This window comes from Etheostoma spectabile, chromosome 6 (assembly GCF_008692095.1).
Source record: "Etheostoma spectabile isolate EspeVRDwgs_2016 chromosome 6, UIUC_Espe_1.0, whole genome shotgun sequence".
Classification (NCBI taxonomy): domain Eukaryota; kingdom Metazoa; phylum Chordata; class Actinopteri; order Perciformes; family Percidae; genus Etheostoma; species Etheostoma spectabile.
This window is the reverse complement of record NC_045738.1, coordinates 2,636,827-2,652,851: the sequence shown is the minus strand read 5'-3', so window position 1 is coordinate 2,652,851 and position 16,025 is coordinate 2,636,827. Positions and strand designations below refer to the sequence as shown.

The following is a 16,025-nucleotide window of genomic DNA, read 5'->3' as shown; positions in this document are numbered from 1 at the left end:
ACACACACACACACACACACACACACACACAAACACACAGGGATCTAACTATTAAAGAGTATAAAAACACCAGCCAGCTAATATTATTAATAAAAAAACAGACCCTGGTGTTTAATATTGTAGTGACTGGTGAAAGACATGGTCCAGGTCAATTCCATGTACTGTATCTATGCTTCTTACTACTTCTTACACTATCTTAGAAAAGTCCATTAATTGTGATTTTTTTGCATGCTCTTTATGACAACAGTTTTTTGCTTTGTAAAACCAGCATCTAATATTGTAATGTCCAAGTTGCTCCATAGACCCAGACCCACCTTCTATTTTACCTGTATCCTTCTACAACAGACAACCTAACACTGCAAAACATTACATCATAACTTTGATTTTCTTCAGTTTTCAAAAAAAGAAATGATACCATGAGAATGGTATCCCCTTTAAATTGGTCAAAAGAAAAAGGATTGTTAAGACTATATCAGTACAACAACAGGAATTGCATTCTCTATCAACATCTTTAAATAATGGCACTGTTGTGTCACTAACCATGGTAAGAAAGATGCCAAACTCAGGGCTCATATCCACATTGTCTCCATCAGTGAAGACAAAGTTCTTGCGACGTTCCTTCTTGCAGGTGAGAACTATCGCAATCTGTTGGGCCGCAACTGACAAAACTGGGAGGTCAATGCGGTTGAACTCGTCAAAACAGCCCCACGAACCAGACTGAGCCAGACCTGAAATACAGACACATTCAACTGTATGGTCACCCTGTTGCTAATTGATGAAATGTACAACTCCATTCCAATCCCCTTAAGCTTTGCCAAGAACATTTACCCTTTCTCTGTCCCTATACTTTTTCTGGTGCTGCTTAATTTGCAGTAATATAGTAGCACTAATTTGACTTGTGACTCTTACCTTTGAATATTCTCCCCAACCCTCTGAAGTCCATCTGGTCAGAACAGTTGAAGACCACAACATACTTTCCCAGACAGCGGCCCATGTCTTTGGTAGTCTCTGTCTTACCTAATAACAAAAGGCAGATCTGTCACATGACGTGCAACAATCTACAACCAAAACACCTACGAAATGTATCTGTTTAGTTGATAGGTTCCCAACATTTTTTGGTTTGTGATCCCTTAAAATAAAGAACTGTTAGCCATTTTCACAGTCTGCATACAGTACAGTATGCCCATGAGCTCCACCAATGAACTCATTTGGATAATTGTCTGTTTTGATCTGAGTCTGAAAAAGTAAAACCACCCTAGAAGGGACAAGACAGATAAAGAGATGCAGTCAATGCATGTTTTGTCACTATTATATATTCCTGATGCAATTTCACTTTAGCTTAATACTGCCACATTAGTGACGGTTTGTGTATGCAAGACCAAAGTCCCATCATCTATCAACCAGTATACAACCAGTGTCATGTGTGTTCCCTCCTGCCTAAGAAAGTTTTCTAATTGGGTAAAATCACTATTTCATTGTCACATTGTTCCTCAACGTTATACATTTAGGCATCAGTCTTACCTGTTCCTGCAGGACCAGCAGGGGCTCCACCCATACTCATTCCGAGAGCCTGGGCTAGGGTGATGTAGCACCTGAACAAACATAATAGACAGTTCAATTTCATAGGTTAAGAATTTGCTTCCTCACAAACCAGTTTTTATTTATCCTCACATTCAATTCATCATACAATAAAACTAATATGATATGACTTTCCACAGGGAGGTTGGAGATCAGGCACAGCTAAAGAATGCTGCCCATAAAGCTGGTGGGGATTCAGTGTTTTGCTCAATGACACTAGCAGAAAAGATGACTGACACCAGGACCTTACCCAAACCCTCTAGATAAACACTGTTCTCCCTTTTCACTGCATAGCTGGCATAAAACTGCACTTGCAGCACATTCTGTGTCCTGAGAATGTAGAACAAATCAGACCACATCTATGAAAAAAAACAATCTCTATCTTTTGTTTTTATGTTCCTGATACTACTTCCACCTTTATTCATTGTGTCTTTCACATTCTCTGTCCTTCATCCTCTTTGTCACTGCATCCAGTTTGGAAGAGTAAAGACAGAAAATGATTGAAAAGAAAGCAGCACAGCTCATATTAGCAAAGACAATTAAGCAGATTGTGTTGCAGGGAAAGAAGGTAGTGAGAAAATCTAGGCTGTCTTGGTGCCTTCGGCCATAAGGCCAGCGTACCACTTCTGTAGAGAGCTGCTGTTTTTTTCTGGTAGCCCTGTCCCTGCTGCTGTCTCCTCTGATCTCTTTCTCCATGCCTCTAATTTTTTTTTTCTCTCTGTCTCTTCTCATATTTGCCTTTCTGTCTTGGTTAGTCCCTGGCTGTTGGTGGGATTCTGCCTACCTCCCACTGTCTGATTCCCTTCCTCTCTTATAGTCAGTCATATCTTCTGTCAGTGACAGAGGTGAAGACCATGGTGGAGAGTGCCTAATCCTCCTCTCTAATTTCTTCTCTTCCCAATTCCACTGCACTCTCTTTCTCTCTTTCTGTCTCTCTTCTCCCCAAGTCTAGTTATTAGTCAGCCAGGATGGCCCTCTACCTGTCAGTCAGTGGCGTAATGACAAGCCTTTCAGTGCAGCCCAAGAATTCATTCTGGTAGACAAAGCCCACGTCTGTGATGTTGATGATCATCTTGTCTGAGTCCTCACTGAAGTAGAAACGACACTGCTTCAGCCACTCAAAGTCGTTGGGGCTTTTGACATGGACCCGGCACTGGAGGGAGAAAGGGTAAGTATATGGAGGAAGGACAACGCAAAGATAATAGAGAGAGGCATGGAGAGAGAAGGAAAGCAAGTTAAAGGATGGAGAGAGAAGATGGCAAGTGAAGAATAAGAAATCAACAGGCCCCATTCAGGAGGTGATGTGAAGTGAGAGATAAAAGCAGAAAGAAAACGGACAGCAGGGGTGGAAGGGCAGTACGGCATTAGGTGACAGGAAGGTTACATTAAAAAGGTGGAAAGAAAGGAAGAAGAAGGTAAGGGTAGGATGAAAGAGGTGAGAGATTATGAGATAAAAATGAGGTGAAAGGAAGGTAAAGGAAAGGGGAGAAGGATGGCAGGAAAGAATTACGCCAAGGAGATGGGTAAAATGAGTATATGAAGTACAAAGAAATAGGGCAGCAGAAGGAGGGTGATGAGTTGAAGGATGAAATACAAAGAGATAAAAAAATGGAGAGAAAAGAGGTTATGAGTCATAGGAGAGAAGTTGGGTGAAGAAGACAGCAAAAAGATGTTTGGAAACAATGGGCAGGACAAGGCCAAATGTGTAGGAGAGAGAGAGAGAGAAGACGGGAGGAGAATAAATTGATACAGGTATGAGAGGATTAAAAAAACACATTCACATAAAGTTACTACACACGTGTTCAATTGAGCTTGGAGACCAGCAAGGCAAGACTTGTGCCTTGAGGGGAGACATCCTTTCTCTAGGTCTACATATCACTTGGCTGCCAATGATGACACTTTAAAGACTTTTGTCAGATAGAATTGACTTTTTGCAGCGGACACCATTTGGTATTCTGACACCCCCAACCCTCGGGTAATCCGAATATCAAATGCAGTTTAACAAAAGAATAGCTATCATGAGCAGGGGATTCTGAATGGATTAACTTGAACAGAAATGTTAAAGGGATTGTTTATATGGTCTAATGACTTTAGTATAGTGTGCCATCAAACTAAATCTTAAGTACTACTACATGATCAACAAAATATTCACCAGTTCATCAAATATGTCCCTCTGGTGGACATGGATGGTAATGAGGGTCTCGTACTTGGTCCTCTCCACAGCCCCTAGGTCTCTTGTGGTCATGTCAATCAGTGTGTTGAGCAGATCCAGGAAGAGCTGGTTGGTTTTGGCCATGATGCGGCGATCATATCGAGCATTGGTCAGAGCCTCCTCCGAGTCCCTTGTCCATATCATCTGAATACCTAGCAAGCCCACCTAGATCAAGGACAAAGACATTTTATTAAAGACTTGTATTACTTCCTAGAATACAAAAGTAAAGCTGAGAACATCTCATAAACCAGTACTAAGTACAAAAGATTGATGTTCGTCAAAGATATTTTATGCAGGAATTAATTTGCCAAATTCACAATTCTGTTCTAGTTTATATACTGTTATGTATCCAATATGTTTTCTGCTCAGTACATTTTCTTTGGCTGATAATCACAGAGAGTAATGGTATGGTCCATATTTTGAAATATGTGGATGAGTTCTTTAAATCCAGCTATGATCTACCTGAGCAGGAAAGGAGTTGAGGAAGTCGATGAGATGGAAGCCAGAGTCCTGGATGGTCAGGGCAGCCTGTCGGATCACCAGGTGCAAAGACCTCTGTGATTCCTTAAGCAGAGCATTGAGCCAAACCTCTACATTCCCCTCTGCTGTGACAGGACGATCCAGCTCCACAGTCTCCCCTTCCCGTGAAGATACAGCCAGAATACGGTCATATATCTGGGAAAGATTACATGTTTTAATTGATTAGAATCACATTTTTTTTTTCCAAAATCACTTGTGAGGTAAGGAAAAGAATATGACAAAATGATCCCCTTGACAACATTCTCCCCTTCAACACTATTCTAAATTAGTTGATCAAATGTGTGTCCTGTATTATATTTTATCCTGTTTGTTGCAATAATTTTTTTTCAGCTGTGCAAAAAATGTCATGTCAGAGGGTTTTAACATGCAATTGTTTTAGACACTGACCTATTAGATGGACAGATGTGTAGATAAACAATAAAAACTCTCTAAGGGGCTGAATGAAAAAAGGTACCTTGTCATGGAATCGGACACATTTGATGTTGTCAAAGACGTTGAGAAGGTGAGCCTGTATGGTGTGGGAGTCAGAGGCTTGGCCCAGGATTTCCAGCAGGGCAGGGTCAGAGACAAAGAAGAAACGAGGAAACAGCAGACGCTTCTTCTCCAAATAGCTGATTGACAGCAGGAAAAAAATGTTACATGCAATAGTCTCAAAGTGCCTTGTGTTCGATAACACAAAATAATAGACACATTTACAATGGTTGGCAGCAAAAAACTTAAAACAAGTTACAAAGTGGAGTGCTCTCTCTAGTATAGTATAGTACATATAGTTTTAAGGTGTGAGTTGATTAGTATATTAGTCCTTTGCACCCACCCTGTAAGTGACTTCTGGCAGATCTCCAGCTGTTCAAGGAGGTGAGGAAGCAGCTGTCCCATAGTCTCATCTCCGACACATGATTGTACTACATTGGGCATCTCGTGGGCTCGCATCATGATCTTCACCCATGACTTGTCAATGTTAGAGAAACGCTTTGCTTCCTAAAAAGGTTCAGTTAAATATTAATTTGATTATTAGGGGTTGTATTTTTTTTGCAAATATAACTTATTCACTGTGACATAATTTACCTTAGGCAGCTGTTTAGCAATGTCTCCACCCACAAACACTGCCTCCAGGTAGATCCAGAGGTTCTGGACGGTCATCCAGTTTTCTATAATATCAGTGGTGTTGGAAAGATTCTGAACCCACTTTTGAATCTGGGCTTTAAATGGGGTGTTGTATCTGAGAAATAAGGCACATGCATGTAAGCCTTGGATTATACCAATCACACACAGTGACAGCTTGTATAATATCTGCCAAATAAAAAGGGAGGAACAAGTGCCCAACAGAAAGTGTTTGGAAGCATTTTTAATTTAATGGCACTCATTGAAATCCTAATGTTGCTTTTAAAAAGCAACTCAAGACGCTGCTGTTCAAACAGGCTTTTAGTTAGACGTGGGTTTTTTTTTTTATGGTTTTGTTTTTATGTTTTCCATTTGTTTTTAAGTGTCTATTGCATTATATTGTACTCATTTTACTGTGAAGCACTTTGTGATTTTTATCTGTGAAAGGTGCTATATAAATAAATCTTACTTACTTACTTACTTACTAATGCCGATGATTATTTAAATCAACATGAACATACCTGTTGCTCATCAGAGACCCCAACATCATCAGACTGTCCTCCATGCTGGTAATGATCTCTGATGTGCTATCTCCTCTCAGAAGCAGTTCTCCACGTGTTTTAAAGTTGGCAAACGTAAAAATCTTGTTATCCCACTCAGCGATCACCTGCTTCAGCTTCTGCTCAATATCCCGCTCTTTCACCGCACTGATACAGATGTCCTGTATAAAAACACCCCAAATGTGTTTAAACAGTAGCAATACAAATGCTATTGGCAAAATAAAATGTTCAGTATCCCAGCCAGGCTACTTGAGGATTAGATTTTTTTCATTTAACGTAGGTAATGATGAGCACAACCAAATTCAAACAGCTTGGGTATTAAGTAATTATTATATTTTTATTATTATAGTATTTTATACATTGTATTAAGATAATCATCATTAACATCAATTATCATTATGAATATTGATAGTATCACTAAACATCCTTTTTTCCATTACATCCTCACCATTATTGTCAACAACATTTGGAAGCTCAAAATACTTTGACTAAATAAACAAAAAATACAAAACAAGCTCTCCATAAAGACGTCGTCTAGATTTTTTTGATCACAGAAACAACATTGTTAATGTTGACAGCTGATTTAATGGAATGTATGAAAATGATGCTAGAGCTTAAAAAAACATCTATTGGGTGCCAGGATTAATGCTAAATGCATTGTGAGAATGATATTAAGGCATATTGCAACTTTGCTAAACTGTATATTAATCTCATGCATTATATTACATTACATTACATCAAATACAACTGAAAAGAACATTGAGTACTATGCCTAAAATATATTTTTTTGCATTAGTCACTATATGCTATAAAAATTAACTTTTTAACTTTTGCTCGGCCTGCATACGTAGGCTACTATTTATTCTTACCTCAATCTCCTCTTTATACTTGAGCAGAGGAGCCTCCATAATGTTGCGTAGCTTGAATGTATCACTTTCCACCTCAAAGGCATGCCCAGTCACCTTAGCACAAACCAGATAGATTTGTTGGTCAACGTATGGAAACAAGTTTCTATTCATTCCAAATGTCACAACAACAGCTATTATTATTATTCACATTATAGTTATTACATAAGTTTAACAGTAGGTGTTGATAATGACTGCTAACCGCAGTGGTATGTTGGTGGCCTTGTTTCACTGACCTCAGTAATTCTCTTCCAGTGGCGAGTCATCATAGCCTTGTTAGTCATGAGTTCAAGCAGGGGGCAGCACTCACTGAATTCATCAATTGTTTTCTTCAGGTCCATGAAAGCCTGCCACTCCTTTAGAGCACGAGGCAGCTTGCGACACCTGGTAGTTAAAGTATGCAATCATCAACAAACTCATGGCTAATACTCTTTCAAACTAAAGGAAGCTGTATATGTGCGTCGTTTTGAGACACACATGCGCCAGCACAGTTGCACAGTGTGCCCAGCCCAAAGTAACACTTCCGAAACTGATAGACAGCTTTTCTGCCAGAAGAAGGAGTTGTCCTGTCTTCTTTATCTGTCAGCACAAACTTCCAATGTGACTGCTAGCTGCTTACAACTTTAACTAGTTTCACTATGGAGAACACAAAAGTGGATACATTAAAAACAATGTTTTCCTCTGGACGAAATGCCTTTAACTTGTAGTTTCCTAACTTCTTTTCCCTTCAATTTCCCATTGACACATGCATGCACAATAAATTAACCCTTTTAGAGATCAGAGTGCAAAGTTATAATGGATGGAAATAGTGAAATAGAAATATATTAGTGCATCTATGCAGTACTTCATAAACAAAAATTTAAAAAAAATGTTATCAGATAATTCCAGGGAAATTTCATTGTATCAGGCCAGGAAAAAGCTGATGCTGGGGGAAAGGACAGACTAAAAGAAATATTTTGATTTCATTTTTTCATTTCCATTTTCCATTGTTATGATGTTATTTTTCTTTACATGATAGTTTTCAAATTTGGTGGTCACTTAGCTGAACTCATTTCTACTGTATTTGCAAAAGCCACTTTTTCAGTTCAATCAGTAAAACACCTAATCAACTGAATTCTCTTTAGTGTGTTTTTTCTCATTCCAGTTCATTAGAGGATGCACGATATTTCCTGGAGTGTCTCACTGTCCGTTTTACTTCCAGTTTAGCTCAAGTCAGCAGAACTTGGGTAAAACAGTTCTATTTCGTATCGACTTTGCCTTCTAAGAGCTGTTGCTTTTGGGTTATTCCCTTGCGCAATCGTGAAGATTTTATTTCGCGCCCTTGTCCCCTGCACAGGCCTCTCTCACCACTGCAGGTACTGTATATTACAGCTGTGAGACCATTGCTCCCTATTTTTCTTCAGTGACAAGCATTTTGAAGACTTCGAAGAACAAGAGTGTCCATCTGTGGACCGGCTACATCCTGCCGCCAGATCTCAACCCGAGCTGCGGCCTTGGCCTTGTTCGCCGGGCTGGCAACACGCCGGCCACCACTGTGGCTGTCTCCGTCCCAGAAGGGGACCATTTGCCTCAGTGGTTTTCTCCTCCGCATCAGACGGGCTGCCTGGCTAGCCAGGAGCCTGCTGTTGTGGTCACACAGACACCTGCTCTTAATCAGAGTGGCGTACATTCCAGGGTTACTAAACCACAAGGCAGACCTGATGTCGCGGGGGTCCCTCTCACAACGAGCGGAAATGGAATCCCACTCTCGTTCTGATCCTGTGGAACATGTTGGGAGGGCAAAAGTGGATCTGTTCGCCTCATGCGAGAATGCATAGTGAACATTGTGGTTCTCTATGAAGGTGTGAAACTGGTTTTGTTTTTCCCCGTCCCAGATTTCTCGTTTCCTGGCTCGCATTCCGGAAGAGACCAGGGCTGCCATTCTAGTGGCACTAGAACACATGAGCGCACCATGGTTTCAGACTCTGGGGGGGAGCTGCATCATGACAGCTGCCATTTGGCACAGGGACTCACTGTCGCAGCTGGACTGTACGCTCCCCCACCCCGCAATGAAAAGCCAACGACTGTTGCCCTAGCCGATGAATGGGAGCGCTTGCAGAAGTTGGGCTATTTATGCAACAGCTACACTCTGTGGTTAAATCGGGTATGTTGATCTGTTATAGCAGAGACCACTGTGTGATCCAATATACTGTATGTGAATACAAAGGTCTTAAGTCACAGACTGACTAGCAACCATATTCAGAGAAAGTCAAGGATACCACCTCGTGTCTTCTGCCTCTCGTGTTAACCTACCCTCAGACACTGCTGGATAATGATTTGACTAAGTTTTTAAAGTGTTTCATCGTGCCACATGGACTGTGGAGAGAGATGGGGTTTTGCGCATCCCTTAGTGAGGGGGATCCAACGACAGAAACCTGTTGGGCGTTCCCTAGCACCTTAATGGGATTTAAAGGGGCGATAGAATAATTATTATAGGGTATTTCAGACTGTTCCTAAAGGTTTCCTAATTGGTTATGTAACATTGGTTGGGCTGAAAATGGCCCTGGTGCTGTTCTATGGGCCCTAATGCTACCCTGTGAATAAGCCCTGGAAGAAACGAGCGCTTTCTTACCAAATATAGTATGCTCATGAATATTTAGATGAGCTGCTCAATGATTGGTTGGTTGAAGCACACACACACACACACACACACACACACACACAAACACACACACACACACACACACACACACCTGATCCTGAAGTCCGACACAGTCTTACCAAATTTGCAATTAGCCATCAATTTTTGTAAGTAAGGTACAGCCACCAAGTTGACGTCAACTATGAGCTTTGTTGAGATTCGCCCGTTTTTGCAGCAGTTTCACATTGTGAGACTTGCAAAGGAAAGAGTTATCAATGGGTCTTTGAGGTTCTATGTATGCCTATTTTACCCACCAAACTGATGTAATTCAACTATGACAAGGTAAACTTGGTTTTGCATTCTATCATCCCTGTAATCCCAGTGCTTTGGGTTTGGGGGTTCCCCTTTTGAGCCTCTGGCATAAATCTCTCTCAGAAAGTTGTTCCAGACAACAACCTCATAGCCTTGACGTCGGCTAGGAGAGTGAGAGACTTATGCGCTCACCGTCCTGCTTTTCTAGAGGACAGCTGCGTGGGTACTTTACAGCCAAATCATTAATTCATGCCAAAAGTCAAAACGAACCATTTTCGCCCGAACATTTCTTACCTTGAGAGATTCTGCCTTCCGCCTCATAACAGAGAAGCAGAATAAGCTTCTCACCGAGTCTGCCCAGTAAGCTCGTTATCTGAGTATGTTTTACGAAAGGCAGACATCAGGCATAGCAGCTGTTTGTTCATTATATAACCCTCATATGGCTCTTTCGAAACAGCAACTGTCTCACCAGCTGTGTGAGGTTACCACCCACGCTTTTAGTGTAAAAGAAGTGGTATTTGGGAACTCTCCACAAGAGCCCTCCAGAGGGCCGTGGGTGCAGCATCTCCGTGACTTGATCTTATGTGCTATTAGATCTGCTATGCCATGTCTCCATCCTCCTGCACCCGAGTGCCCGTGAGGAATGTGCTTTGCATTATTAATGATTTTAATCTTAATTATGGATTACCATCAGAATCCATACGGCAGGGCCTCACAACATTAAGCAGGCCAGTCATGGAGATAGCCTATCAAGTTTTTAAGCAAACAATATAATTTTGTTACATAAAAACGCCTGTACATTGTGAGAAGGAAGAGGAGCTAGTCTATGCTATCTGCTTGTGGATTTTAGTGTCACAGGTAGCATTGAATACATCAGCTTTGCCCTAACCCAATAGCAACAGCTCTTAGAGGCCAAAGCCTATACAAAATAGAACAATAGTTACGTATTGTAACTCCAGATTCTTTGAGTATAGGCTTAGATCCAGGCCACCTGCTTCACTAACACAATGCTGATGTTGGGAGCAGATTTCTGGTCTCGCAGCTGTAATATACAGTAACTGTGGACGTAAGAGACGCCGAGCAGTCTTCTTCTTCCCTTTCTTTGCTTTTGCAATGCAGCATATCTTGGCCTGTGACCACCACCTGTTGACCAGTTATTTAGTTGCTAGTGGGACACAATTGGTAGTATTTTGCGTCACCAGTGTGTACACATATGCACAAGATAGCAAAACAGACACCCACTAACAGAAAAACCGCTCCACACTTACTAGGGGTCTAAAACCGACTTGGAAACTTTAAATGTAGTATGAAGATTCATATATTTTTTTTAAACAAACACTGTCTAACCTTGACTGAAAGTCCAGTAGCTCATTATTGATCTTTTCAATGTGGATGTCAGCCCAGAGGATATCATAGTAACCATTGACTGTTTCGATGACATTGTTGTAAAGGCCATATAACTTCTGCAACAGAGCCAGCTGCTTCCTTATCTCCAACAGCTGGGGATGCTGGGTAACAGGAAGTCCAAACAGCTCCTCTCCACCTGTATAAGTGATGTATTTCCTGAACAGGTTGTCAAATCGATTCTAAAAGAAAAAAAGGAATAGCAACAAAATTTCCAAAATAAGTACAGTACTTGAAACAAAAAGCATATAAATTTACCTAATGTAAACGTCATGTTTTTCGGCCATTTTACATTTGCAGTAACATATATGTGATTCGCCATGTATACATTTTACACACAGTGAAAATAGTAAGCACAGTTATCATGCCCAGCTCAAATTGTCAGTAACAAACCTGAAACATGATGAGCCTATCACTGGCATCCTGAGGCGCCAGCCCGACCCCCATGGGGCCATCCTGAAGCAGAGAGGGAAAAGTAAGTCTATGGGTACATCCCAATTCTTTAATTTTAATCTCTCAAATCTATCAATGTTTCCTTCATGCATCTTAGTCCTTTTTGCTGAAGAAATGAGGAGAGATGCAAGGAAGAGGTGTGAGGAGAGAGGAATCAAGGAAACACGTTTGTAAGAAAATGAAACGTAATGACAATGGCAAAGCTGGATCAGCTCTGCTTTAACAGCTCTGTCGCAATTTCTAAAGGTTTATATTTTCAAATATAAACTCTGTCTAGTTATAATTCTAATTATAATACTAATCAAACTAATATTAATCACAAAATTACCACCACCAATCCAGATGTGCTTTTTTATCTCTCTTTCTTTGTTTTCCTTACAATAAACTGTTTAAATACAGAATGCAGGTATTGTTTAATTAATGTGCAGATTTTTGTGATACTGTGTACTGATCAGTTGAACTACAGTGTGTATGTGGACTTTGTAGCTCAGACCCTATTTGCATTAACCATTTCTACTGGCAGCAATGTGTACATTTGTTATTTAATAATCCAGGTTAGGATTGTATACTGTGGTCTTATAAACTGTATTAATGGTGTTAGCCCAAATTCAATGTAAATTACATCCTTTATCCTTGATTTCCGGGAATTGGTGGTGAGGGCCGTCTGAGCCTTTGTCTGTACAGACATGTGCATTTGCATCTTGTATTTTTTGTCTCTTTTTTCTTTTACCTTGTCATAATCCTGGTAAAAGTGTTGACAGTCTTCCAGGAAGGTCTCCACATTGCTGACCAGTTCTCCTCTGAAGTTGGGCTGCAGGGCAACCAGCTCATTCTGTATCTCGGTGCTCCGGGACAGCAGCTTCTCCCATGTGTAACGCAGCGTATCCACCTTATCGGCCTCCTCTTTTGCCACAGACAGTTCATATTTATGAAGCATGGCATAAGACTCCTGTGAGGATGAAAAAAATATACCAAGTTTTTCACCTGATATTTACAAATATTGGCAAATATATAGATATCACTTTGTCAAATGAATCAAACATTGACATAAACATGCAAGAGTTTCAATTCCTGCACTTCCTTTGCACTGTCATTGCGCTTTTGACACAGAACTCAACCAAAGTGCTTTCATAATTATTATTTATATGCTTTCTGTCCATGTATACAATTTGCTATTGAAAGCCATTCACTTTATACACTCCTGAAACACTCAAACTCAAATGTACGCTACTGAAAACATCTAGTCCAACTGTGTGCATTTGTGTGTCTGGAAAGGGTTTTAGCAACTACTATGCTGTGTTTACCTCTATGGGACCAACTTGAAAATCAATAGATATTTGGTGCTCTCTGATCTCCTTGAGGGCTGCCATGGCGATGCGAATGTCATCCAGGTCTTTGATCTGCCTATTCAGTTTCTTTCCTGCTTCATCAACAAGCGCAAAGATCTGCTCCATGTCTGAGCGATATTTCTTGTTACAGTACAGTCCGTAGTCCACCATCCAGTTCTTGGTTTCAGCAGTTAGGGACATCTTCAGGTCCGCTGGTACAAAGAAATACATGTGAGCATGCAGAGATCATTGATGAATTGGCTAAAGGTCAATTTTATATTTCATGTTTGTTAAGAGTTCTTTTCAGATGCCTTATACAGCAAAATATTGCAACTTAATCTAACCTGTGAATAGAGCCAAAGCTCCTACAGTGATGTACTCTGGTTCAGAGATTATTTCCAGCTCCAGATCTCGATAGAAAAGAATTTGGCTCTCAAACTCTGATAGCAAGGGACTGCCCTGGATGAATCTGTAAAAAAAAAAAATAAAGACATAAAGCCGTTTTCATTGGGAGTTACTTGATGCATAGCAAATAAAACTGTTAGTTCAGTCAGATATGAATATCAGTCAAACATTTTGTTTCTCATACTTTTGCATGGTGTCTTCACGGTCCTTTCTCCAGATGTGGTGGTAATGGCTAAAACGGTCCAGAGCAGCCATCACTTCCTGTACAATAATATAAAACAGGAGTTATGTAAGGAATTACAAGGATTCCCTTTGTCCATTTACAGTGAACCAACTGTTATTGTTGAAGCAGACAGTCTATAATACATATTAAAAATATATCAAAGATATTTAAAAAAACAACAGACGGACAGTACAGTATAGATTCTGATGTATGCATCCTTAATTTGTTTCTCTTTGTTCTGTACAGGTTAGGCCAATTATATACATACCTTTTTGGTGGCGCTGATGCAGGTGCTGAGAACAGACACTAGTTTGACTATCTCCTTGTTCTCAGACACACTCTTGTAGTAGTTTCTAGCTTGGAATGGGAGAGCCTGGATTACAGATGCTGAAATATCTGAGGTGCTCCCCTCTGAAAAAGTAAAGATTTTGTAGGATAGTTGTTGTGAATGTACGGGGGGATTAACACAATCACTTTCAAATATATTAACTCCAAAAAGCAACTAAAATAAGATTTGTCTTGATTTATTACTTAACTCTTCCAGTAATTAAATGAACAAAAACTGCCCTATTTAATAAAAACAACAAATATAAAGTCGGAATTTTAATGATATTCATTCTCGATACTTGATACTCAAATTAAATTTTAAAATGTTGTTTGTTTTAATGTCTTCCTTCCAAAGCAACTGACATATCCATATCATTTCCACCAACCCGTCTCTATCTGATCCTAGTCAGTTGTGACTTTGCTCTACTGAGCTGTAAAATAAGGAAATTTGATTATCAAGTGACTGGTTCAGTAGCTAATAATAAATGTTCTGGTCTGCATGTTGGAAGCAATATGAATAAATCTCTCTAAAGTCAGTGTTGAGTTGTTGAACTGCTGAGGATAAGTAACATAAGTTCTCATGTCCTCTCATACCAGCCAGGCTTCTGTATGTTGTTGCTCCATCCTCTGATTCACTCTCAGAACTGTCCCGTTTCAGAGCCGCCATCCGTCTTTCATTCATTTTTCTCTGCAAAGGGGAATTGGACGTAAGGGAAGACATCAGGGCTTGTGTGGTAGACTAGAGAGCAATGGGGTTCTTCAGATGTATAAATCCATTTTTTACAAATTATTGCTCGGTTAAACCCACCTTGGAGATCCTCTCTTTGCTCCACTGGCTGACTCCTTTGCTGACACTGACCACACACTCTACAGCCCGGTTTAGAGCCTGTTGGACTTCCTCCAGAGCTGGAACCATGGTGATGTTAGGGATGGAGAGGGTCACATTGACTCTAAAGATTGCCTGCTGACCGCTGCTTTTGCCGCAACTTGGGGAGTCACTCTCAGCTACACGGGGAGAGAAGAGAAGCTCTAATACAGTGTGGTAATGTCCAAAGATTGACATTTTATGAACTTGGTGGACAGAACGAGCAACACTCAACCTCTCAAGTCAGAACTCATGGTACCTAATACTTGCTTCCAACGGGAGGATAATTGTTTTATTATTTGATACTTTTGTGTCTTACCAAAGTGCTATTAATGTACATCAATTGACAAGTCATGATCATTGGCAATCTTAGACCCTTTCTAGAGGGTTTCAAGCTATGCACCTGTGACCCAGTCAAGGAAAGGGTTAACAGAAACGTAGTGTTGGCCAATTGTAGATGGGTGAGCCAATCTCCCGCCTTTGGCTGAGTCTCGTTCTATCTAATATGCCAGAGGAAGAGCAGAAGAAGTCAAATTGGTCCTTATTACTGTGACTTATAAAGTGTCAGGTTTAGTCAAAAAAAGTTAGCTGACATTGTTGTTCAGTAGCTAGCTCAGAGATTATCAGATAATGAAATTACTGATTTAGCTACGTTTTTGTTTTTTTCACATGTCACTGTACCCGTGTCACATTCTCATTAGAGGCTGAGCCCTGCTAAAGGTCTGATCCTAGAATTGCCCCTGGTCATGATTAAATAAAAAACTAAAATGTAGCTTTTACATAAAAAAATGTTTTTTAAATAATTTTACATTAAGATACGACCAAATACTGAAAGCAGATGGTTTCAGTACACAAGACTCACCCAAGAAATTCATGAGCGAGGGGGCATGGATACGCTTGCGTAGCATCTCTAGGGTGTTGCGTGTCAATCTGAGCAAAGCATCCACGTGGCGGTGGTTAAAGTAGGAGAGCAGCTCCTGGGCTTCCTCCTCCATCACTTCCATCAAGTCTCTCTTCTTCTTCCTCCTGACCAAGGGAGACGAAGGGCCAACGCTGGCAGGGGGGAGCAAGGTGTTTCTCGAGAAGAGATGGCCCTCTGAGCGGCCTTCATCTTCACCTAAGTGAAGAGGTGGCACATTTATGATGACCCCTTTAGCTACAGCTCTAACATAGCAAATACAAACAGAAACTC

General features: G+C 40.5%; 1 protein-coding gene across 2 annotated transcripts in view; it reads right to left on the bottom strand.

Annotated features, from left to right (window-relative positions):
- Nucleotides 1–16,025, bottom strand: part of dnah5 (dynein, axonemal, heavy chain 5) — a 120,223-nt gene that overhangs the window by 83,112 nt on the left and 21,086 nt on the right. For both annotated transcript variants that reach the window (XM_032517722.1, XM_032517723.1), the window contains 22 exons: nucleotides 15,696–15,950; nucleotides 14,777–14,973; nucleotides 14,563–14,656; nucleotides 13,910–14,052; nucleotides 13,603–13,679; nucleotides 13,358–13,482; nucleotides 12,990–13,225; nucleotides 12,416–12,634; nucleotides 11,626–11,688; nucleotides 11,176–11,414; nucleotides 7,133–7,280; nucleotides 6,861–6,953; nucleotides 5,953–6,152; nucleotides 5,396–5,549; nucleotides 5,145–5,308; nucleotides 4,785–4,941; nucleotides 4,253–4,465; nucleotides 3,731–3,955; nucleotides 2,559–2,731; nucleotides 1,522–1,592; nucleotides 910–1,017; nucleotides 541–728 (listed from right to left, as the gene is read on the bottom strand). In XM_032517722.1, the coding sequence (XP_032373613.1) occupies nucleotides 541–728; nucleotides 910–1,017; nucleotides 1,522–1,592; nucleotides 2,559–2,731; nucleotides 3,731–3,955; nucleotides 4,253–4,465; nucleotides 4,785–4,941; nucleotides 5,145–5,308; nucleotides 5,396–5,549; nucleotides 5,953–6,152; nucleotides 6,861–6,953; nucleotides 7,133–7,280; nucleotides 11,176–11,414; nucleotides 11,626–11,688; nucleotides 12,416–12,634; nucleotides 12,990–13,225; nucleotides 13,358–13,482; nucleotides 13,603–13,679; nucleotides 13,910–14,052; nucleotides 14,563–14,656; nucleotides 14,777–14,973; nucleotides 15,696–15,950 (3,542 nt within the window). The remainder of the gene's footprint in view (nucleotides 1–540; nucleotides 729–909; nucleotides 1,018–1,521; nucleotides 1,593–2,558; nucleotides 2,732–3,730; nucleotides 3,956–4,252; nucleotides 4,466–4,784; nucleotides 4,942–5,144; nucleotides 5,309–5,395; nucleotides 5,550–5,952; nucleotides 6,153–6,860; nucleotides 6,954–7,132; nucleotides 7,281–11,175; nucleotides 11,415–11,625; nucleotides 11,689–12,415; nucleotides 12,635–12,989; nucleotides 13,226–13,357; nucleotides 13,483–13,602; nucleotides 13,680–13,909; nucleotides 14,053–14,562; nucleotides 14,657–14,776; nucleotides 14,974–15,695; nucleotides 15,951–16,025) is intronic.